The sequence below is a fragment of the Trifolium pratense genome, linkage group LG1 (assembly GCF_020283565.1).
Source record: "Trifolium pratense cultivar HEN17-A07 linkage group LG1, ARS_RC_1.1, whole genome shotgun sequence".
NCBI classification, from domain to species: Eukaryota; Viridiplantae; Streptophyta; class Magnoliopsida; order Fabales; family Fabaceae; genus Trifolium; species Trifolium pratense.
Window position 1 is genome coordinate 41,007,154 of NC_060059.1, and position 23,148 is coordinate 41,030,301.

General features: G+C 34.3%; 3 protein-coding genes across 8 annotated transcripts; all 3 read left to right on the forward strand.

Annotated features, from left to right (window-relative positions):
* Positions 1–1,245: 1,245 nt before the first annotated feature.
* Positions 1,246–2,211, forward strand: LOC123894185 (probable calcium-binding protein CML26). The gene is made up of 2 exons (XM_045944106.1): positions 1,246–1,308; positions 1,891–2,211. The coding sequence occupies exons 1-2, from the start codon at positions 1,246–1,248 to the stop codon at positions 2,209–2,211; spliced, it is 384 nt and encodes a 127-aa protein (XP_045800062.1).
* An 829-nt stretch (positions 2,212–3,040) lies between these two features.
* LOC123898014 (F-box protein At5g03100-like) lies at positions 3,041–5,615 on the forward strand. The gene is made up of 4 exons (XM_045948859.1): positions 3,041–3,249; positions 3,808–4,680; positions 4,783–4,960; positions 5,133–5,615. Exons 2-4 carry the CDS (start codon positions 3,835–3,837, stop codon positions 5,153–5,155), a joined length of 1,047 nt encoding a protein of 348 aa, XP_045804815.1. The 5' UTR covers positions 3,041–3,249; positions 3,808–3,834; the 3' UTR covers positions 5,156–5,615.
* On the forward strand, positions 4,841–23,148 carry LOC123897957 (F-box/LRR-repeat protein At3g26922-like). Of its 6 annotated transcripts, none has more exons than XM_045948823.1 (8): positions 4,841–4,967; positions 8,292–8,402; positions 18,131–19,096; positions 19,197–19,417; positions 21,239–21,365; positions 22,003–22,121; positions 22,218–22,401; positions 22,491–23,148. In XM_045948823.1, exons 2-5 carry the CDS (start codon positions 8,340–8,342, stop codon positions 21,249–21,251), a joined length of 1,263 nt encoding a protein of 420 aa, XP_045804779.1. In that variant the 5' UTR covers positions 4,841–4,967; positions 8,292–8,339; the 3' UTR covers positions 21,252–21,365; positions 22,003–22,121; positions 22,218–22,401; positions 22,491–23,148. The 6 variants fall into 6 exon arrangements, with proteins under 6 accessions (XP_045804779.1, XP_045804761.1, XP_045804784.1 ...); XM_045948805.1 differs by having other exon boundaries at positions 19,197–19,374; XM_045948828.1 differs by lacking the exon at positions 22,491–23,148 and having other exon boundaries at positions 19,197–19,381; positions 22,218–22,489.

Here is a 23,148-nt window from a genome sequence, read left to right on the forward strand (position 1 = left end):
CTGCTCGCGCGGGTACTTCATTTTGAACGCTCCCCTATCGACATCCCATAGCTTCAGCAGATCGCTTAGCCCCGTTTCGGTGCAAGAACGCCCAATCAGTGAGCTATTACGCACTCTTTATAGTTTACATCAAACCTATTATTTTATCATTCCTTTATAATATTAATATTTAATAAAACAAATCTACAAATTTGGATATCTAAAAGTCGGTCCAAATTAACCCCGTACTAAATTGGAAAGAACCATATCAGTTCTTTAAAAAAAAAACATAGACGAAATGATCATTTGAAACTCATACAACAAAGTGGAGGAATCGAGATATTCGAACTCCGGTGACGACCCAACAATTTTGAAATTTCTACCAATTGAGCTAAAATTTATAGACAAAGTTCGGACTTTTTTAATTAAACATCCAAAATCAAGTTGAACTGCAAATAATTTTATCTTTAGAAGTTTTACTTCAAAACCGATCCCAACCGAACCACAAATATCTCTAATAATAGATGTTTTAAATTTTATTTTATTTTTACTTTTTTGAGATAAAAACAAAGCTGCCAAATTTTGCCCCATATTCCCTCTCTTCAGTGTTAGTCTCTGTCAACTTCATATAAGCACCACGAATTGTGAAATTACCTTAGCGATTATATTATTCGATTTTTATTATTGCATTACTTATAGCTTCCTTATTTCATTACTTATAGCTTCCTTGTTTGTAGACAAAGCTGATTCGGAATTTTCTTTCAAAGCATAACTTGTATCCCTATATATAATTATTGAATTAATTATTATTATAATATTATTCTATATAATAGTGATAATGAAAATAATATTTGTTAAATATTTTTCAATTTTGATTCTTGCAATTTCTAATGATATGTGTTAGAATAATATTATATATTAATTCTGAATTTTCTTATTTCTTATTAGATCTGTTATTAATAAATTATTCTATTATTCTATTTATTATTAGATTATTCTATGCTATATCTATGATATTATTTTATTATTATTATATGATATGATAATCTGGATGGAGTCTAATGAAATAGATCTCAAGGCCAAAGCTGCCAATCCATACCACTATCATGAGAAGAAGGCATTATGGCATAAAAAAAATTATATTGTCTTGGTTATAATGACTTAAATTTAATGTTCCGACCAAACTACTACAAAGTAAAGCATTTTCTTGCTTAAGAAAAGATAATAACATATTCTCCCACAAAGCATGTTACATTGCTACTGGACATGTCTCGTTTTTTGGATTTCTTATTTGTAGAAATTGCTACTGGACATGTTATTCGATCCGCTGTATGTTTATATTTATAATATATACTTTTAAATACTATATTATATATGGTTGCAACTAGAATTGTTAATTATTGGTCTTAACTACACATTTGGTCCCTTACGTTTATTTTAGGTTTTAATTTGGTCCCTTACGTTTAAAAAGAATCAATTTGGTCTCTTACGTTTCTATTAGGTTTCAATTTAGTCATTTCCGTTAGTTTTGTCACTAACACCGTTTGAACTATACACGTGTCACTCTGTCAAAGTGTCCACGTGTCAGTCCACATATGCGAATTGACTGCCACATGTGACAAAATTGACGGAAATGACTAAATTGAAACCTAATGGAAACGTAAGGACCAAATTGATACTTTTTAAACGTAAGGGACCAAATTAAAACTTAAAATAAACGTAAGGATCAGATGTATAGTTAAGCCTAATTATTCCATTCCTACGTGTATGTATCTTTGATTCTTTGTGAATATTATTATATTGTTAGCAAACAAGTTTATATAATACTTAAAACTAAGCGGGGCAATATAAATACCAATCTCACTGTTTGGAACTTGTATTCATATTCAACAAGACAACATATACACGCAGGCAGCTAAGGAAAATAACTCTATTGTTGTTTCTATGGCTTTTATTGAGCGTAATATTTCGAGTGATGGGAAGCGCGTAATGACTCTGCAACAGTTTAAACAATGGTTAAAGACATCATTCGATACAAATGGTGACGGTCGAATAAGCAAAGATAAGTTGCGTGAGGTATTGAGGATCACCGGTGGCCTCTTTGCTTCGTGGAAGAGTAACAAGGTCTTGAAGTCAGTTGATTCCAACCACGATGGGTTCATTGATGATAAAGAGTTTGTTAACCTTGCACACTTCGTAGAGAAGCACTTAAACATAAGAATCACAAAATAAAATTATTTGTTTTGTTTTTCTTTCTTCCCAATTTTGAGTGTGTATAAACCCGTTATCACATCTCTTGAACCGGATAGGATTATATGCGCAACAAATCTCTCAATTAAGAGTTTTAATTCAATTCGGCTTCAATTCATTAATGTGCAAGTTTTGAATCATTATAAATGTGTTTTCATTTTATTTTTGTATTGTTCCATCTGAAGCCTCTAGCTGTAGTGTCTTCATGTAGATGTGTATGATAATAAGATGAACGAAAGAAAGTTGATGGTAGTAATGAATGAAAAGTTGGACAGAAATAACAACAATAAGCATATGCCTTTAAATTTTGGTCTGTCTCCATTTCATCTTTACTTTTACATTATTTTTTCTTAACTGATGAGAGAATAGGTGCTCCATTGTTCCCGCGGTTTCAAACCCAAATCCCCGTTAGTAAAAGTGTCATACAATTACCAACAATTAATTGGTCCAAGTAAAAGATCTTGGGCCCCTTAAGCAGGTGTCAAGTGTTCGATTTCTGACTCCTTGTATGAAAGAATTCGGTTGGAAGGAAAGAATTCACCTTGTGTACGTCACAGATTTCTCGACGGAGATTATTCATCGCAATCGAAACTTCGTACCTATATCAAAGTAACAAAACAAAAAAGTACCATACAGTTTCACGTAATAAACTAATAATCAATATTGGCTATTGATTTGAGATCGAACGATTCAAATTACACAAAAAGTACCATACAGTTCAAAGAAAGAAAATCACATAGATTGATCGGATGTTCAAATTTTTTTCTTCTTCTTTTGGTGAATATAATTTATGTTCACCTTATATTTTTTGACAAAAATCCTAAATTAATGGCTTAAAAATTTTCTTTTACCATAAACTCACATGAGAGAATCTCTTTCCTGAATTAGCCAATTGACACACACGAGAGATAGATTTAAAATACTGACCATTCTTTTGCCGCTCTCGTCTTCCTCTTCTTCTCCCACTCTCTTGCCGTTGCCGCCGATGCTTTTTCCCTCTCTGTAACGCGCCGCCGATCGGTAAGATTTGTCCCCGTCTCTCCCTCTCTCCCTCTCTCTCTCCATCGCTTGTTGATTTTGTTCCTATCGAAATTGAGTGATTTTGTCATGTTCTTGTTACTGCTGTTTTGTTTTCTTCATCTGTATGTTGCCTGAATTCTTTTTCATTGTTGTGCTGCTGCTGTCTGCATTGCCTGCCAACTGTTTGCTATTTTGCCCCACACACAAAACAACCACAAAAGTAGTATTTTTTTTAATATTTTTTTTAAATCTAATGCAAGTTAAAACATGAAATAACATTGTTTTTGTATGGTTGTGCAGAGAATGTAATGCTTTATTTAACTCACTTGTATATTTAATCTAGGACTAGGTTCCCTCCCGAGAGAAAATGAAAGAATAATGTAGTGCATGTGGATGTAAGATTATTATTGTTAATATGCAACAAGTAAATGCCTTATATTGTGTGTGTGTGTGTGTGTTTGTTATCTTAAATACTTTTTTCTCTAATCAATTTCATTTCATTAACCTCCATGTGCCAACTAACAAAACTTTCCTTCTCCCATTTGCATTTTCTTGTAGAACTCTTTGTTTCTTTCTCAGACAACAATGGTGAGACGTAAGAGGCAACGCAAGGACAACCAGAATGAACAGGATAGGATCAGTGACTTGAGCGATTGTCTTCTCCTTCACATACTCTCTGTTTTGAACACCAAACAGGCCATTCAAACTTCCATTTTGTCCAAAAGATGGATCAATGTCTGGAAGAATCTTCCCTCTCTTACATTAAGTTGTTTTGACATTCGGAACATTGACCTATTCCAAAAGACTTTAAAAGATGCTGTTTCACACAATATCAAACACTTAAAACTAGTTGTATCTACTATTGAATGCATCCCGCCTTACTTTTCATGTCTCAGTTTAACGTCTCTTAATCTTAAAGCTTTCTACGGTAAAATGTTTCACTTGGCCCAACCACAAATATTTCCAAATTCTCTGTGTTTGCCAGCATTAACTACTCTGTCTCTGGAGTACTTTGCCATTCGTCGCAGTGATGATGGTTATGTCGAGCCCTTTTCCACATTTAACATGTTGAATACTTTGATCGTTTGCAGTTGTGTAGTTTTGGGTGGACAAAACCTTCGCATTTCAAGTACCAAGCTTGGCAATTTAACTATACATTTGTATCGTGGTCAACCTTATAAGTACTTTCCCGGATCCACTTTTGGAATTGAGTTATATCATGCTCCAAGTCTTCATACCTTTGTTTTTACTGCTGATGATTATATTCATAAACTTTATGGGAGCAAGAGCGTTTTCTCTTCTATCAAACATGTATATTTTGATGTAGTGCGTTATTTCAATTTGCAGAGGAGAAATCAATCAAACATACTCGACTTGCTGGTTGAGCTTGCTAATATCGAATCGTTGACCATCACTTCAACTACTCTTATGGTACTTTATATTGTATCATTAATCCTACTTTTTATATTGTATTTATATAGTTTTTTAAAAAATATGACTTGCAACTGATCCTAATAATTTCTGATTGCTTAGGTTCTTTCCAACTTTCCTGATGTATTGAAGGTTAAGCTCCCATCCTTGCTTAACTTACAGTCACTGAAAGTAATAACGCATCCAGGTTCTAGACCTACAACTATACCTAACGGAATGGTGCACTTTTTGCTTCAAAATTCACCCTTGGCAAAGGTTGACTACATCAAATATAAAAAAGGTGAAAAGTGCATTCAACAACTTTTTAAAGATAGATTGTTTGGTTTAGTAACTTTATTTTTCAATCCTTCTCTGTTTCTAATTCCCACAACGTTTCTGGTTATAATAACTTACTTTCAGTTGACAAATTACTAAACCCGTATTTACAGAAACAAATGTGTGTATCCATGTAGGCATGTTGATGTGTGCTTCTTGAATCACATGTTCAACTAGTTTGAATTAACTTCTAGCTCATAGATAAAGGTTCTTAATGAAAGTGGGAAGCAAAAAATTACCAGAGGAGATGCTGAGTTGGCAAGGGATTCGGAGAATTCACATGTAGAGCGAGTTAGTTATATAAAGAAAAAGAGGAATTTCACTAACCTCCCATGAGAAAAAGATGGAACTGCTTCCTGTCACACAACTTACAAATTTAGATTAGACATCATTACTTTAACAAAAATGCGTTAATCTTTTTGCTTCTCTATGACCTTTTTCTTTATACAATTCTGATTATTCTTTTTACAATTCCACAAGATAGAGTTAAAGTAAACACAGATGACATCATATTGTAAATCATTTTTTCATATTTTTTAGTTCTGGTGTAATTCACACTTACTATACTCCATGAGATTGGTAAATTGAATTTGGCTTTATAGGATATAAAGAGATTGATCTATAATAGCCTTAAATGGTGAGCAAAATAATAGGAGAATTTGAATCACTGACTTGTTAGAGACAAGGTTCTTAGGAAGATAGAAATAATTCTTATACTTTGAAGGTTGATGAGAGGAAAGGAATATAGAAATAATTCTTATATGTTGAAGAAGATAGGAATAAAGAACTAATACCTATATTTTGAGGAAACAGAAACTAGAATGTGTATAATGGTAAAGAAATTGATTTTCATGAATGTGTGTGCGTTTGTGTGCATGCTGCTCATGCATGCGTCTTGAATCACATGGAAGATTAGTTAGGGTTAACTTATAGCTCGTAGATGCTTCACAACATTGAGATTAACTCTAGCTCCTAACTTGTGAAATAGCTTCTAGCTTGTTGAACATGTGTGCATCTTGAATCACATGACAAGGGGCCTGTGCACAAAATAAATCATTTGCTTAAATTTTGACAATATACATTTACTTTGACCAATGCACTTTAATAATTGCTTTCATTATTATTTTCGTTCATTTTCACTTATGTTGGAAGGTTTGTTGGGCTGTTGAAATGATGACTATTGTTCTGCTTTTTGTCTTCTGTGGATTCCAGCGCTGCTTGTTGATGGATCTTAATACTAATAGATTGACTTGTTTTTTTCTTCGTACAAATAGATTGAATTTTTGCTTTTATCTTTGTGCCACTTTTTTGTCTGACCTGTAAAGAAGCCAAAATCTCTCCTAAAGGTTTCTGGCAGATTTGCATTCAGCTCCCCTTACTGGTTTGATAAAATGTTAATTATAGGGTAAATGCCTATTTACCCCCTGCAAAATTAAGGATATTTCGTTTACCCCCTGTGTGAATGTTCTTAAACCTTATTGGGAGTCCCTAATATGGACCTCTTTTTTTAAGGTCCACCCATGGTCCTTGTAATGACCGGAAGTGGTGGGTTAAATTCACTTTTTCTATTTTTTTTCTTCACAAACACTCTGTAGTTGTACACACTCCTCCTCCTCTTTCCCTTGTTGCTGAAACTGCTTTTCCACATTTCACTCATCGGTCTCCTCATTAAAAACTAGAGTCGGTTAAAAAAAATCAGATTGAATAAATTGATTCGCTCTGAATCTTGACCAGTCACAGCCTTCACAACCTCCACTGCCACGACCAATCCACCATCTCTAGTCACCTTACCAACGCCAATTCCGAACCACTTATTTATGGTGTTTTATATGTAATTCCTGAATCGACTAATCGGAGAAAACACTAACAACATCGTTAATTTTATTCTTTTTAATGAACCCGGTTCCGGATTTGGTACCAAGTTCATTATGTTGCGGCGAGCTTGAAGGCATTAATGGTTGCGATAGTACCGTGTCGAGGTCTGGGTTTCTATTACTCATAAACACCTTGAAGCTCGTCATTGTTTAATGCCTTGTTTTAAATAAATAGCGTTGCTGACTTGCTGTGGAATCCCTTTTCTAGAGGGTTCAATTAGTCTAAAGGAGAATGAGGATTGTAAACCACCGTTTTTTATGACAATTTGAATTGGTTGAATTTGAATCACCATTGTGAATTTGAAGTACAAGATGCATTAGGAAAGCATTGGTTGGAAATTGGATGATTAATTGGTTTCTGGTTGCAAAAACTCAACAAGGAGAGAGGGATGAATTAAAGGAAGAAGAGAGGGGATATGTCATGAATTAAAAATTAAAAAAAAAAATAGAAAAGTGAATTTAACCTACAACTGTCAGTCATTTAATAAGGACCATGGGTGGACCCTAAAAAAAGAGGTCCATATTAGGGACTCCCTTATTATTATGTGTTTTTTAATAATTTTTTTACAATAAAAAAATTTATTTATAAAAACAACTCTTAAAAATTTATTATTATGTTTTTATAAATATTTTTTTACCGTTAAAAAAAATAATACTAAAGTTTTATGAATTTGTAAAAATAATAAAAAATGAATTTTAAAAAATAAGTTTATCATTTTTTAAATTTATTTGTTAAAATTCTTTTAAATTTAATTTTTATTATTTTTTAAAATTCTTAAAAATATTATTAAAAAAATAATAATAAAGTTTTAAGAATTTTGTTTTTTTAAAAAATTATTATTTTTTGCAGTAAAAAAATAATAATAAAGTTTTAAGAATTTTTTTTTTACAAAAAAAATTATTATTTATTTAAAAAAAATATTAACCGACGTGAATTTTATAAAATAAATATAAATTAAATGCATTTCCATGTGTGCATGCCATGTCAGTAAAGATGTACAATCAAATGCCTAGTTGTCCACCTAGGGGGCAAAATGAGAGAATCTGCACATTGCAGGGGGTAAATAGAAAAAAAAATTGAGCAAGGTGTAAACGAAAAATCTCTGATTTTGCAGGGGGTAAATACATTTACCCTTAATTATTTGTCATGTCTAATTCCTTTGCATTTTTTCCATGTACCCATCTGTGTTTGACCAAATGACCAAATGATAGGTTGATGAGTTCTAGAACAGTCTCATAAATTTATTGCTTGTTATTTCCTATTTATTAGGATTAGCTTTCTTTTATCTTGATAATTTACTTGTATGGTAAAATGAAAATATACTGCTTGTTTGAGTTCATTTAAGACTCGTAATCTGAATTTTCTTGTAAAGTTAATACTAGTTCTTGGACATGATGGTGTGTTTTTTCAACCGAAACCAGGTCACCTACTGCATCGGTGAACACAAAATGTAGGGTTGCAGAAAAAATATGATGGTGAAGGATACATACATTTTTCTAATTACATGTTTCCACGGTGGAGGGGCGGTAAATGTACGTTTTCCCAACACTACTAGTTGTAGCTTCTATTGTGATTTTTAACTTTACCAAACATACATTCAGAAGATTGAAATCAAGAGTCCTCAAACTATCAATGCATTATAACAAGAACATGTTTGCTCATTTCTACTTGCTAGACTAATTGTGTCGTTTGATCCATGTAGCCGACCCGACTCAGTGGAGTACGGCTTGGTGGTTGTTTTTTGCTGTAATTTGCTAGGCTTATTTATTTTCTTACATTTCACGATATTGGAATTATGAATTATGCATATCTCAGAGACTGCATTGAATTGATTAATCAAGAATGGTTACACATACAAGTGGTTGCAGACTCTTTTAAATAGAGCTGCTAAAATATCTGAGCTGGTAACAAACTTATTGCCACATCAGCTCTTAGGTGTAACTGACTGTAACAAACTTGTGCCACATCATCATTATTTACATTTTACTTATTGCCTAATACATTTGCTAACTATCAATTCTATTTTGATATTGTATTCTATTATTCCCCCCTCAAACACAAGGGGTTTCATGACTAGGGAACACCTTGAGTTTGGATCGAATTGTTGCATAGTTAGCAGGAGACAGTGGCTTTGTAAGTGGGTCAGCCAGCTGATCAATGGCTGGTATGTGAAGAACTTGTAGTTGTTTCGAGAGTACCTTTTCCCTTATAAAGTGAATGTCAAGCTCAATATGCTTTGTTCTTGCATGAAGAATTGGGTTGTGAGCTAGTGATACAGCACTTAAATTGTCACATAGGAGAGTAGGAGTATGATATGGAACCTGAAGTTCATGTAAAAGAGACTGAATCCACAGCAGTTCAGCAGTTGTGTTGGCCATACTTCTGTATTCAGCCTCAGTACTTGACCTTGCTACTAGAGCTTGTTTCTTGGACCCCCAGGAGACTAGATTAGATCCAAAATATATACATGACCCAGAGGTGGATCTTCTGTCATCTTGGTCAGTGGCCCAGTCAGCATCACTGTATGCTCTTAAAGAAAAGGGTGGACTAGATAAAGCAGGATTTAATAGAAGACCATGATCAGCAGTACCTTTGAGATAACGAAGTATCCTTTTGACGGCTTTCCAATGTGTTTCAAGAGGATGTGCCATGAATTGGCAGACTTTATTGACACTGAATGAGATGTCTGGCCTTGTTAAAGTTGCATATTGAAGGGCTCCTACTGTAGATCTATATAATGAAGGATCTGTTAGAACATCTGTTCCAAATTTGCTGAGCCTGCAGCTGCTGACCATGGGTGAACCGATGGGTTTGCAGTTATCCATATTAGTTTTGCATAGCAAGTCTCTAATGTACTTACTTTGATTGAGTAACAGACCACCTGAGGCAGTTTTGTGCACTTCAATGCCTAAGAAATAGTCAACTTCTCCCAACTGTTTTAGAGCAAATTTGACATTTAATTTCTGAATGACATCTTTAATGAGATGAGGGGCAGAGCCAGTGATGAGGATGTCATCTACATATATTAACACATAGGTAGTAGTTCCTTGTTGATGAAGAATCATTAGTGAAGGGTCACACTTACTTGCAATGAATCCCATTTGAAGTAAGGTTTGAGTGAGCCTTTCATACCAGGCACGAGGGGCTTGTTTTAAGCCATATAAAGACTTGTGTAATTTGCAAACCAATGATTTATCAGAGGACTCAAAACCTGCAGGTTGTTTCATGTAAACTTCTTCATGTAAGATGCCATTTAAGAAAGCATTGTTGATGTCAATTTGTTGTACAACCCATTTGTGTGTCACTGCTAGAGTTAGAATAATTCTGATGGTTACAGGTTTGATCACAGGTGAGAAAGTTTCTGTAAAATCAAAGCCAGGAGTCTGTAAGAAGCCTTTGGCTACTAGGCGTGCTTTGTATTTATTGATGGTTCCATCAGGATTTTCTTTTATTCTAAAAATCCACTTGCAGCCAATGGCCTTTTTGTGAGGTGGGAGAGGTACTAAGGACCAAGTGTTGTTATCTGTAAGTGCTTTGAACTCAGTGTGCATTGCTTGTAGCCACTTTGGATCAGCAAGAGCACTTTTCACAGTAGTGGGTTCAAGAACAGTAGTAAAGGCTTTGGGTTTTAGATTGCCTGTTTTGCCTCTGGTGATCATAGGGTGGTCATTATGATGAGAGGTAGTAGTGATTGGTGAAAGGTTTTGAGCTTTGTTTGTAGTTGAAGTGGGGGGGTTGGAGGGACTGTTGGTTTTAAGCAATTGATGGTGGTTGGAAATGTCTTTGTCACCTGGAGCTTGTTTAGGTGAGGTGGGAGAATTACTTTCAGAGTTTGAGTTTGTATTAGTTATGGAAAGAGAATGACCATTTTGAGGCATGTGATGAGAAAGAATAGAATGGGTTAAAGGAGTGACAGAGTTGTCAGGATTAGTAGTGGAGTTAGGAAACATAGAGATATATGGAAATTGAGACTCATGAAATATAACATCTTTGGATATGTAAATTCTTCCTTGTTCATCTAGACACTTGTGACCTTTGTGTTGAGGAGAGACTCCTAAATAGACACAGGGACTAGATCTATATTGCAGTTTGTGTTTGTTGTAAGGTCTGAGATGAGGAAAGCATAAGCATCCAAAGACTTTTAACTGACTGTAATCAGGTTGTGTTTTGAACAAGGCATGGTGAGGTGATTTGAAGTGATTAAAGGCACTGGTTGGCAGCTTGTTGATGAGGTATACAGCTTGAGTGAAACTGTGGTCCCAAAATTTTAGGGGTAAGGATGCTTGGGATAGTAGAGTGAGACCCATTTCAACTATTTGCCTGTGTTTTCTCTCTACAGTTCCATTTTGATGGGATGTGTGTGGGCAGGTTAATCTGTGTTGAATTCCTAACTCATTTAATAGGGTGGTAAAAGGGCGAAATTCACCTCCCCAATCAGATTGTAGGGCCTTTATAGTAGCTTGAAACTGGTTTTTGATAAAGGCTGAGAATTGTGTAAAGGCTTGTAGTGCATCAGATTTATTTTTGAGAAAGTAAATCCAAGTATACTTGGTGTATGTGTCAACAAAAGTAATATAGTAGTTATATCCATAGTATGAGGTGAAGGGAGCTGGTCCCCACAGGTCACAGTGTATTACCTCAAAGGGTTTAGTGTAAACAGTATTGGATAAAGGAGCAAAAAGTCTGTGAGACTTGCCAACACAGCAGAAAGTGCAGGAAGTAAAAATAGTTTTATTTGAGTAAGGAATATTACAAAGTTGCAATATAGACTGAACAGCTTTATTGTGAGCATGGCCTAGCCTAAGGTGCCATTTATGAAACTCACTATCTACTTTATCAGAAGACACAGCAGTGTTACAACCAACAGATTTATTCAAAACAGGAAAATTAACATAGCTAGAGTAAATGGACTTATTCAAAGGGAAAGTATTTTGAGACTGAGCTTTTGAACTGGCTGCAGTGTTGGTGATGAAATTGAATGGCTTGAACTGATATAAGCCATCTGCTCCAACATTGCCCTCAAGAAGGATTTGCTTAGAATCCTGAGATTTAACATAACAATTATAAGGGTGAAATTCAAAGATTACTTTGTTGTCCTGAGCGAATTTGCTAACAGATAAAAGATTTTTAGATATAGCAGGAACAAGCAATAAATCAGTGAGTTTAAGATGCACATTAGGATCATTGGGGGAAATAAATTGAGAATGACCTAAGGATTCAATAGACACACCTGTGCCGTTTCCCATCATCACTTGATCATGACCTTGATAGGGAGCACGATAACCAAAGTTGTTGGGATTATATGTGAGGTGGTGTGAAGCACCAGAATCAGGGTACCAAGAGGCACTAGACATGGAATCAAAATCTGCAGATGGTGCATAGTATTGTGGAATAGCTAAATGTGCAGATGGACGAGCATATGGGTTAAAGTGTGCAGGTCTAGGGTTTGAGGAGGCATTGTAACCACGAGCTTGAGGTTTAGAGTTGGATGAATCATACCTATACCAGCAAATGGTTGCATCATGATTAGGCCTGTCACAGATTTGACATTGGACTTTACCATTGTTGTGTGAATTTTGCGCACGGCCTCGTCCTCGACCTTTTCCTTTCCCCCGTCCTCTACCTCGGTTTGCAGTGGCATTGTAATGTTGCGTTCCTGATTCTTGAGCAGTGGTATCCATGACTGGTTCATTGGAGTTAACTTCAGTATGAGCCACATTTGCAGAGACGCTAGGGTTAGCTAATTCTTGCCTGAATTTCTCGAATTGAACTTCTTGAAGAAGGAGCAGAGCTTCTACATCTTCAACAGTTGGAGTTTCAAACCTGCTATAGATCATCATTACGAAGGAATTGAAATCCTCTGGTAATCCTTCAAGAATTGCGTCAACCTGTTCTTGAACAGAGACAGTATCTCCAACTGCAATTAGTGAATTGACGATTGACTTGATTCGTAGGAGATATTCATTGACGGATTTGCCGTGTTTCTTGGTGTTCTTTAATTCCGATCTCAATTGACGCGCACGAGACTTAAGAACTGAGTTAAAGTATTTGTGAATCGTTTCCCAGACTTCGTGAGAATGCTTACAGTTTAGAACGCGAGGTAGAACGCTATCGGAGATGGTAGAGAGAAGCCATGTGAATAGCGTTTGGTCCTTGAACAGCCATTGTTGGTACTCATCTGAGTTGTTGCCATCCAATCGATCTGTAACGGACGCGAATTGGAGCGGGATCTGAGGATTCACCACGAATCGATGCAAGTTGTGTGCAGTGATAACGCCGTTGACTTGTTGGCTCCAAAGAAGGAAATTCTTTTCGTCGAGTTTGATTGTGAGGGAGTGCGTTAGACCGGATTTGGAAGACTGTTTCTTTGTGTTAGGAAGATCGGCGGAGGTTGCGGTGGGGGTTTCATTGTTGACTGGTGATTCCGCCATTGATGAGTTTGTTGGAGCTTGCGGAAGCAAGAAGATGATGGATCTTAGGGGCGAATTGATACCATATTGGAATTATGAATTATGCATATCTCAGAGACTGCATTGAATTGATTAATCAAGAATGGTTACACATACAAGTGGTTGCAGACTCTTTTAAATAGAGCTGCTAAAATATCTGAGCTGGTAACAAACTTATTGCCACATCAGCTCTTAGGTGTAACTGACTGTAACAAACTTGTGCCACATCATCATTATTTACATTTTACTTATTGCCTAATACATTTGCTAACTATCAATTCTATTTTGATATTGTATTCTATTACACGATATTATTATTGTTCCTATGCTGTCTCATGCATCCTACTTTCATGGGATTTATATATTTGAGTATTTATGAACGGTTCATGTCTTTGATCCTTTTTTGACTAACTAGTGAATGAGTCCGTTCCAAGAAAATAAATGCTATTATAGATTTTTTTTTGGTTACTAAATGCTATTATAGATTGATAACATTGTAAATATATTGTCAAAAAAAAAAAAAATTGTAAATATATATCCTTTAATAAGAACATTTAAATTATAATCATAAAGTATTGGCTATTACCATCCAGCAAGGACGTGGCAATCATAATTTTTCCATTATATAAAGTCTGCTAAAAGGCGACTTTGGTATACAATATCTAACTCTAAACAACTCCCACTCTACGACGTTTAATGACTTGATCGTCTGAGTGTGTAGGTATCACCCCTCCTTCACAATGAGGTTCAACCATTAAAAATCTATATCACCGATCAACGTCCTTACACAATGACTTGATTGTGTGTATGATAATAAGATGAACGAAAGAAAGTTGATGGTAGTAATGAATGAAAAGTTGGACAGAAATAACAACAATAAGCATATGCCTTTAAATTTTAGTCTGTCTCCATTTCATCTTTACTTTTACATTATTTTTTCTTAACTGATGAGAGAATAGGTGCTCCATTGTTCCCGCGGTTTCAAACCCAAATTCCCGTTAGTAAAAGTGTCATACAATTACCAACAATGAATTGGTCCAAGTAAAGAATCTTGGGCCACTTAAGCAGGTGATCAAGTGCTCGATTTCTGACTCCTTGTATGGAAAGAATTCGGTTGGAAGGAAAGAATTCACCTTGTGTGTCACAGGTTCCTCGACAGAGATTATTCATCGCAATGGAAACTTCGTACCTATATCAAAGTAACAAAAAAAAAAGTACCATACAATTTCACGTAATAATCAATATTGGTTATTGATTTGAGATCGAACAGTTCAAATTACCCAATCAATTTTAAACGCCCTTGATCATTCATTCATATCAGATGGTTGCGATTTGTAAAGTGCAACACAATTACAGGGGAATCTATTTCCCTCTATTTTTTATGAATGTTTTTTATCTTTCTGTCATACTATCTAATTGTTTGTACTTCCATGAATTGTCTATCCATGTAATGCAGTTCAAATTGCGAATAAATCAATCCACCAGCACAAGTTAATTAACACCAGAATGATGCTCTTGTCATGGAGCTTAGCAACACATCACCTATATGAACAATGTTTATCAAAATGAAGAAGCATGTGCGTGGAGGCAAAGCTGGCATACAAATGCCTTAATATGCATAACTGTTTTACAAGTAGTCCAGTCCAGGATATTAAGATTTAAGACCAGTACATGAAAATCATCTTTTATGGTGTAAGTTCTAATTTTGGTGTATGGCGTATTCAAAATTAGTCGCACACTATACACATCTAACAGAAATATCAACAACAATCAAAGCTTTATCCTACTATATAAGGTCAGATACTTAGATAAAACGACGCCATAATGTTTTATCATATAAATTATGTTGACAACCACACAATTAGCATCTAAGTATTTCTTCTTAATTTCACCTATAGTTTGTCTCTGCCTTCCCTTGTAGCCATTAGGTTGTGCTCCATCTGATCTACTCTTGTTACTACTAAATCTACAGGTCTCCTCCACACATACTCAAACCTTTGTAGTCAATAGCAGTGGTGGCGGCCGTATTCACAGAGGTGCATGGTGTAGCGTCTGGTGCTACGCAAAACTCCATGGTAGAGTGGATCTACATAATGGCCATAGCGCAGTCGTGGAGGAGTTGTAGCGAAATCCCGGAGAGTGTGTCTGTCATTGACTACATATACTCAAACCACCTAAGTCTAGATACAATCATCTTTCCTTCCTACAAAATTCCTAAAGGGAAGAAAAGTTAAAGTAGCTGAATATGAAACAGATCATTCTAGAAAAATCCTAACAAAGCTTCTGAATTATCAAAAGAAACAAGTTGAAAAACCATTAAAAACCTATCCTGGAGTCTAGACATATTGTGTTAGGTAGAAATCAAATTTACCTATATAGTTCTACAAGGAACAGCTCAGCCTGCTTCCATCCGCACCAGACAAAGATGATTGAGCAATGAATGCCAAAAAATCCTAGAATATTTATTCGAAAGAGGGCAACTTCTAGAAATTCCATGAATTGAAACCCTCCTGCAACCAATGTTCGACAAGAATAAGGTCCAAAAAAGTTACATCATAAACAAAACCTTATGACATATGAAAGAGAGAGAGACATGCTCAGATGATTCTGTCGGGGGGAACATTCCATGAACAAGAGCATGAAGAGAAGTGTACGACTTTGTGTCTAAACAACTTCGGTTTACAGAAATCTCACCCTGAAATCTTAGACGTGACTACATGCGAATGGAAGTTTGGCAGAACATATTCAAGAATTTTTAGTATTTATTTATTGTAATATAATATGATAGATTCATTTACCTTGGGATTAATAATGAATATTTTTCCTTTAGCGATTCCAACCTTAAGGTAGCTGATTTCATCGGTGTCTCTATTTCCAAAACCAGCATGCATAGAACAGATTGTAATCAGGTGGAAAAAGTGCCCTGATGTCCTGGATGCATTAAAATTCAACGTTTTAACCTAACAATGACCATACTGAAAATATTTAAATCATAAAGCAGAAGGACATAAAACAAGAGAAAGAAACTAACATTATTGCATCATAAAGCAGAAATTTGAATTCTATCTGGATGTTGTAATATCCGGAGTTAAAAATGCTTGCAGGAAGGAACAAAAGAAATTTGAAATTCTACAATTATACTATCCGCCGGAGTTCATCAATCATAATGAAAATTGAATTTTATAGAATCAGTCTTTACTTGCATATTTGAAATTTTACCTTCTCAGCTTAAAATCGACCAAGACATTTCTAATAGAATAATACCATGAAATTTCAGCAATAGTATTTCATAAATTGTCAATCAATTTGATCTTATAGGTGTGACGGTGATAGTTGAAGTATTAGGTGAATTATTTGGCCAAATTTTGCATTAATCACCTCCAGACTGGATAAATATAGACATGTCATTAAATATTTGTAATATTTAGCAATTTTTAAAGTATTAGAATGTTTTTTTTAATATACTAAAACAAATTTAATTAATTAAAGGAAGAAAATCACATAGATTGATTGGATGTTCAAATTTTTTTCTTCTTCTTTTGGTGAATATAATTTATGTTCTATTATATTTTTTGACAAAAATCCTAAATTAATGGCTTAAAATATTATGAACAAATAATCCAAAAAAAATAATAATATTAGCCCAACCCAATAATAAAAAACAAAACAAAAATTACTAATTGAACTTCAGAATCTTCTATCGAACGTTGTTGTCTTTCACCATTTCTCCATAACCTTCTATCACTTCTACCCTTTCTGCTATTAATATTTCTTTCCCCATCCTTCTACCATTTCTGCTTCTTCAATATCTCAATATTCTTCTCTCATTCTACAATTTTTGCATCACTCAATATTTGTGTAATTACGAAGAAAAAAGACAGATATGTATGGTTTGTGGGTGATGTGAAGAACTGGAAGAAATTTGTGAAGAAGAGGAAGAAAATTATGGGTAAATAGGTAAGTTCACATGCCACCGACAATTAATTGTCTGGAATTGATTTTGCTTTAGAAAAACTCACGTTTCGGGCTAAACTCACGTTCCATAGATTTGAGTTTGCAAGTTATCCAAACATCCAAAAAACTGATCAAATCACGTTTGGAAATTGGAACTCGCGTTTGGGACTTCAAAACACCAAACAGATACTTAAAATACTGACCATTCTTTTGCCGCTCTCGTCTTCCCAGTTAGTGAAACCATCTTCTTCTTCTCCCACTCTCTGTAACGCGCCGCCGATCGGTAAGATTTGTCAATCGTCTCTCCCTCTCGCTCTCCTCACTTGTTGATTTTGTTCTGTTCTTGTTACTGCTGTTTGTTTTCTGCATCTGTCAATTTAATGTTGCCTGAAGTCTTTTTCATTGTTGTTTTCTCCCTCCCTTTCTGCATTGCCTGCCAACTGTTTGCTATTTTGCCCCACACACAAAACAACCACAAAAGTAGTATTTTTTTTGTTTTTTAAATCTAATGCAAGTTAAAACATGAAATATCATTGTTTTTGTATGGTTGTGCAGAGAATGTAATGCTTTATTTAACTCACTTGTATATTTAATCTAGGACTAGGTTCCCTCCCGAGGGAAAATGAAAGAATAATGTAGTGCATGTTTTGATGTAATCATGATGACATGCTTAATTGTGTGTGCTGTGTGGATGTAAAGCTTATTATTGTTAATATGCAACAAGTCAATGCCTTATATTGTGTGTGTGTGTGTGTGTTTGTTCTCTTAAATACTTTTTTCTCTAATCAATTTCATTTCATTAACCTCCATGTGCCTACTAACAATACTTTCCTTCTCCCATTTGCATTTTCTTGTAGAGTTCTTTGTTTCTTTCTCAGACAACAATGGTGAGACGTAAGAGGCAACGCAAGGACAACCAGAATGAACAGGACAGGATCAGTCACTTGAGCGATTGTCTTCTCCTTCACATACTCTCCTTTTTTAACACCAAACAGGCCGTTCAAACTTCCATTTTGTCCAAAAGATGGATCAATCTCTGGAAGATTCTTCCAACTATTAAATTCAGTAAAAATGACTTTACGTACTCATCCGTTTTCAGAGAGTTCATGTCTCAGTTTTTGTCTCTTCGCGATAACTCAACCACTACTTGTGCTCTCCGTTTGTACAACAGTTATTCTTTGGGCATTAATCTATTCCAAAAGACTATAAAATATGTTGTTTCACACAATGTCAAACACTTACAACTGGATGTACTGACTATTGAATACTTCCCGTCTTGCTTCTTTTCATGTCTCACTTTAACGTCTCTTAATCTCAAAGCTCATTGCTTTAAATTGTTTCACTTGACCCAGCCACATATATTTCCAAATTCTCTGAATTTGCCATCATTAACTACTTTGTCTCTGAAGTACTTTGCCTTTTGTCGCGGTGATGATGGTTATGTCGAGCCATTTTCTGCATTTAACATGTTAAATACTTTGATCGTTCGAAGTTGTGTAGTTCTAGATGGACAAAACCTTCGCATTTCAAGTGCCAAGCTTGGCAGTTTAACTATACGTTTGTATCCTTATAAGAACTTTCCCGGATCCACTTTTGGAATTGAGTTATATAATGCACCAAGTCTTCATACCTTTGCTTTTACTGGTGATGGATATATTCATAAACTTTATGGGAGCAAGAGTGTTCTCTCTTCTATCAAACATGTATATATTGATGTGGTATGCCATTGGAGTTTGCGAAGGAGGAGTGCATCAAATATACTTGACTTGCTGGTTGAGCTTGCTAATATCGAATCATTGACCATCACTTCAACTACTCTTATGGTACTTTATATTGTATCATTAATCCTACTTTTTATATTGTATTTATAATTTTTATCAAAAATAGGCTTGCAACTGATCCTAATACTTTCTGATTGCTTAGGTTCTTTCCAAGTTTCCTGATTTATTGAAGGTTATGCTCCCTTCCTTGCTTAACTTAAAGTCACTGAAAATAAGAACGCGTCCACGTCATGGACTTGCAACTATACTTAACGGAATGGTGCACCTTTTGCTTCAAAACTCACCATTGGCAAAGGTTGACTACATCAAATATAAAAAAGGTGAAAGGTGCATTCAACAACTTTTTAAAGATACCTTGTTTGGGTTAGTATTTTTATTTTTCAATCGTTCTCTGTTTCTATTTCCCACTATGTTTCTGGTTATAGTAACTTTTTTTTTTATAAGCTCTGGTTATAGTAACTTACTTTCAGTTGACAAATTATTAAACCCGTATTTACAGAAACAAATGCGTGTATCCATGTATGCATGTTGATGTGTGCATCTTGAATCACATGTACAACTAGTTTGAATTAACTTCTAGCTCATAGGATACTCGATTGTACATCTTGAATCACATATTGGACCAGTTTGAATTAGCATTTAGTCCATAGTAGCTTCACCGATACTAATTTATACAAAAAGGGCTTACAAATTTCTAGGTATTTATGAATAAATTAAATAAGAGAGACTATAGAAAAAGGTGAGGTGCAGAATTAAAGTCTTTGTAATTATTTCAAAAAATTTCTTTTTCTATTACCCATCCTCAAAGATAAAGGTTGTTGATGAAAGTGGGAAGCAAAAAGTTACCAGCAGATCTGCAAGCAAGTCAATGTTTTTAAGTTTCTTTTGTTTGCATATTGGGAGTTGTAGGTTTTGAATGTTGCTGCTTTGCTTGGAAGTTGGCATTTTTCTATCATCATTTTGTATCTAATGAATTAAGGAGCCCAAAATTTCATATTTATCATAATGCATGACTAAATAAATTTGTTAACAAAAGATAAACAATCTTGTCCCCAACAGTATAGATATTTAGATTAGCCGTGAGGTTGATGTGAATTTATCATAATATTATAGATGACTGATAAATCAAATCTTATAGTATAAGTTAAAGATCTTTTGTCATAAATGGTTGAAGTTGTGTCAAAAATGCTTTAATCTTTTTGCTTCTCTGTGACCTTTTTCTTTATACCATTCTAATTATTCTCCTTACAATTCCACAAAATAAAGTTAAAGTAAACACAAATGCCATCATATTATCAATCATTTTTTCATATTTTCTAGTTCTGGTGTAATTCACACTAACTATACTCCATGAGATTGGTAAATTGAATTTGCCTTTATAGGAGAGATTGGTCTAGAATAGCCTTAAATGGTGAGCCCAAGAATAGGAGAATTTGAGTCACTTACTACTAGAATCACTGTACTTTGTTAGAAACAAGGTTCTTAGGAAGATAGAAATAATTCTTATACGTTGAAGGTTGATGAGAGGAATGGAAGATAGAAATAATTCTTATATGTTGAAGAAGATAGGAATGAAGAACTAATACCTATATGTTAAGGAAACAGAAACTAGAATAGAATGTGTATAATGGTAATGAAATTGATTTTTCATGAATGTGTGTGTTTGTGTGCATGCTGCTCATGTATGCATGCGTCTTGAATCACATGTTAGATTAGTTAGAGTTAACTTATACCTCGTAGATGCTTCACAACATTGAGATAAACTCTAGCTCCTAACTTGTGAAAAAGCTTCTAGCTCGTTGAACATGTGTGCATCTTGAATCACATGATGAGACCTGTGCACAAAATAAAATAATAAATCATGTGCTTAAATTTTCCCAATATATATTGTACTACGACCAATGCCTCTTAATAATTGCTTTCATTATTTTTTTCGGTTCATTTTCACTTATGTTGGAAGGTTTGTTGGGCCGTAGAAATGATGACTATTGTTCTGCTTTTTGTCTTCTCTGGATTCCAGCGCTGCTTGTTGATGGATCTTAATACTAATAGATTGACTTTCTTCTGAGTTCGTTTAAGGCTTGCAATCTGAGTTGTTTTCGTTTAAGGCTTGCAATCTGAGTTGTTTTGTGAAGTTAATACTAGTTCTTGGACTTGATGGTGTGTTTTTTGTACTGAAACCAGGTCTACTATTTGATGACTTACTGCATCGGGGAACACGAGATGTTTGGTTGCAGAAAAAACATGATGGTGAAGGATACATACGTTATTCTAATGGCATGTTTGTTTCCGCGATGGAGGGGTGGTGAACGTACGTTTTCCCAACACTACTAGTACTAGCTTCTATATCGTGATTTTTAACTTTACCAAACATACATTAAGAAGATTGAAATCGAGAGTCTCAATCTAACTTGCTTGACTTTTTTTTTTTTTTATAAGCACTTGCTTGACTTGTTTATTTTCTTGCATTTTACTACTTCCTTCGTTCCTTTTTTAAGTGTCTTTTTAGAATAGTAACACCAAATTAACAAGGTGTATTTTAACACTTTATCTTTTTTTTTTTTGGACAAGACTTTATCTTTTTTTTTTTTGGACAAGACTTTATCTTTTTATTATACCTTTATTTTAATCCAACAATATATTCTTATTTTTTTCACACTTTCTCTAACCAATAAATTTAATATATTTTGTAAAAAAAAAAAACTAAAATTTAATATGTTATGTACCATAAAAAATAGAAACAAACTTTAGCTTTTTAAATATATAGCAATAATTAGTTTAATTGAAAAAAATAGGCTTAAATATGCAAAAGGTCCCTGCACTTTCGGGTCATTTGAATTTTAGTCCCTTCATTTCAAAATCTTTTCCTTTTGCCACTGCACTTTCATTTTATTTTAGAAATAGTCCCTGAGCTGACTTTTTTGATGATGTGTTATTAATTTTAACAGGTGGCACTGATGAATAGGATTCGGGGATGCTGACTCAGTTAAAAACAATATAGAAAGACAAAAATGCCCTTAATGACTTACCAAAGATATTTTGAACTTGAACACAAGTTACAACGAATGTGAGCAGAATGTCCAATAAAAGCTATATATATATATATATAAGTATTTAAATTGTGTACTGTTTTTAACACGTGAATTTGTTTGCTTAACTGCAGAAGTTTGAACAAATAGGAGATGGTAGACCGGTTGGATTCCACATAGAGTTTATGCCTGGAAAAGCTCCAACCAAACATGATGATTTAATTACAACTTTACAATTAAGAACCAAAATTTCAACTAATAATATACATCTTTATAACAATATTGGTAACATAGAAAAGTTCGACTCTGCAACAAACAGTAAATAGCATTTACTTTTGTAATAAATAGTTATTTTAGACTATACTGTAATGTTTATGTGGTATCTAATGTTATATTCCTTTTTGCAGTTCTTGAAGAGTTTTATGAGATACGATTAGGCTACTATAAGATGAGACACGTGAGTTTGAGTTTGTGGAAAAAAACATTTCTTTTAAATTATGTATTTATTAATTTTTTTGATACATATTATGTATTTATTTATTAATTAATACAAACTGAAATGTGCAAAATTATATCTCATGCAGAATGACATGTCAGCAAAGATTGAATCTGATTTTGAGGATTTAATTAGCACAAGAAACTTTGTAGAGTTGGTCAGGAATCAGAAATTTGATTTTGTCACGAAAGATAGCAAAGATTTGCAAGAATTTTTTATGGTCCACAATATTGCTGATGTTTCTATCCAGTCTCTTTTATCTTTACCTTTAAGTAATTTCCTTAATGAATGGTTAAAGAAACTTGAAGATAAAATAACAGAGAAGGAAAAGGAGAACAATGCTCTGATTTTTAAAAAGGAAACTCAATTGTGGGAGGATGACTTGAACGCATTTGAAGTAGCGTGGAAGAAAGAAGAAGCAAGTTGGAAAAAAAGTGATACAATGTCATGCCCAATTTGTGATGGTGTAGCTTGCATAGGGAGCACTAGTAATGACGTGGACACTACTCCTACAATTATGGAACCAAGGAGGAGTCGCAGACTAAAGAAACTCAATTCCAAATATCCTC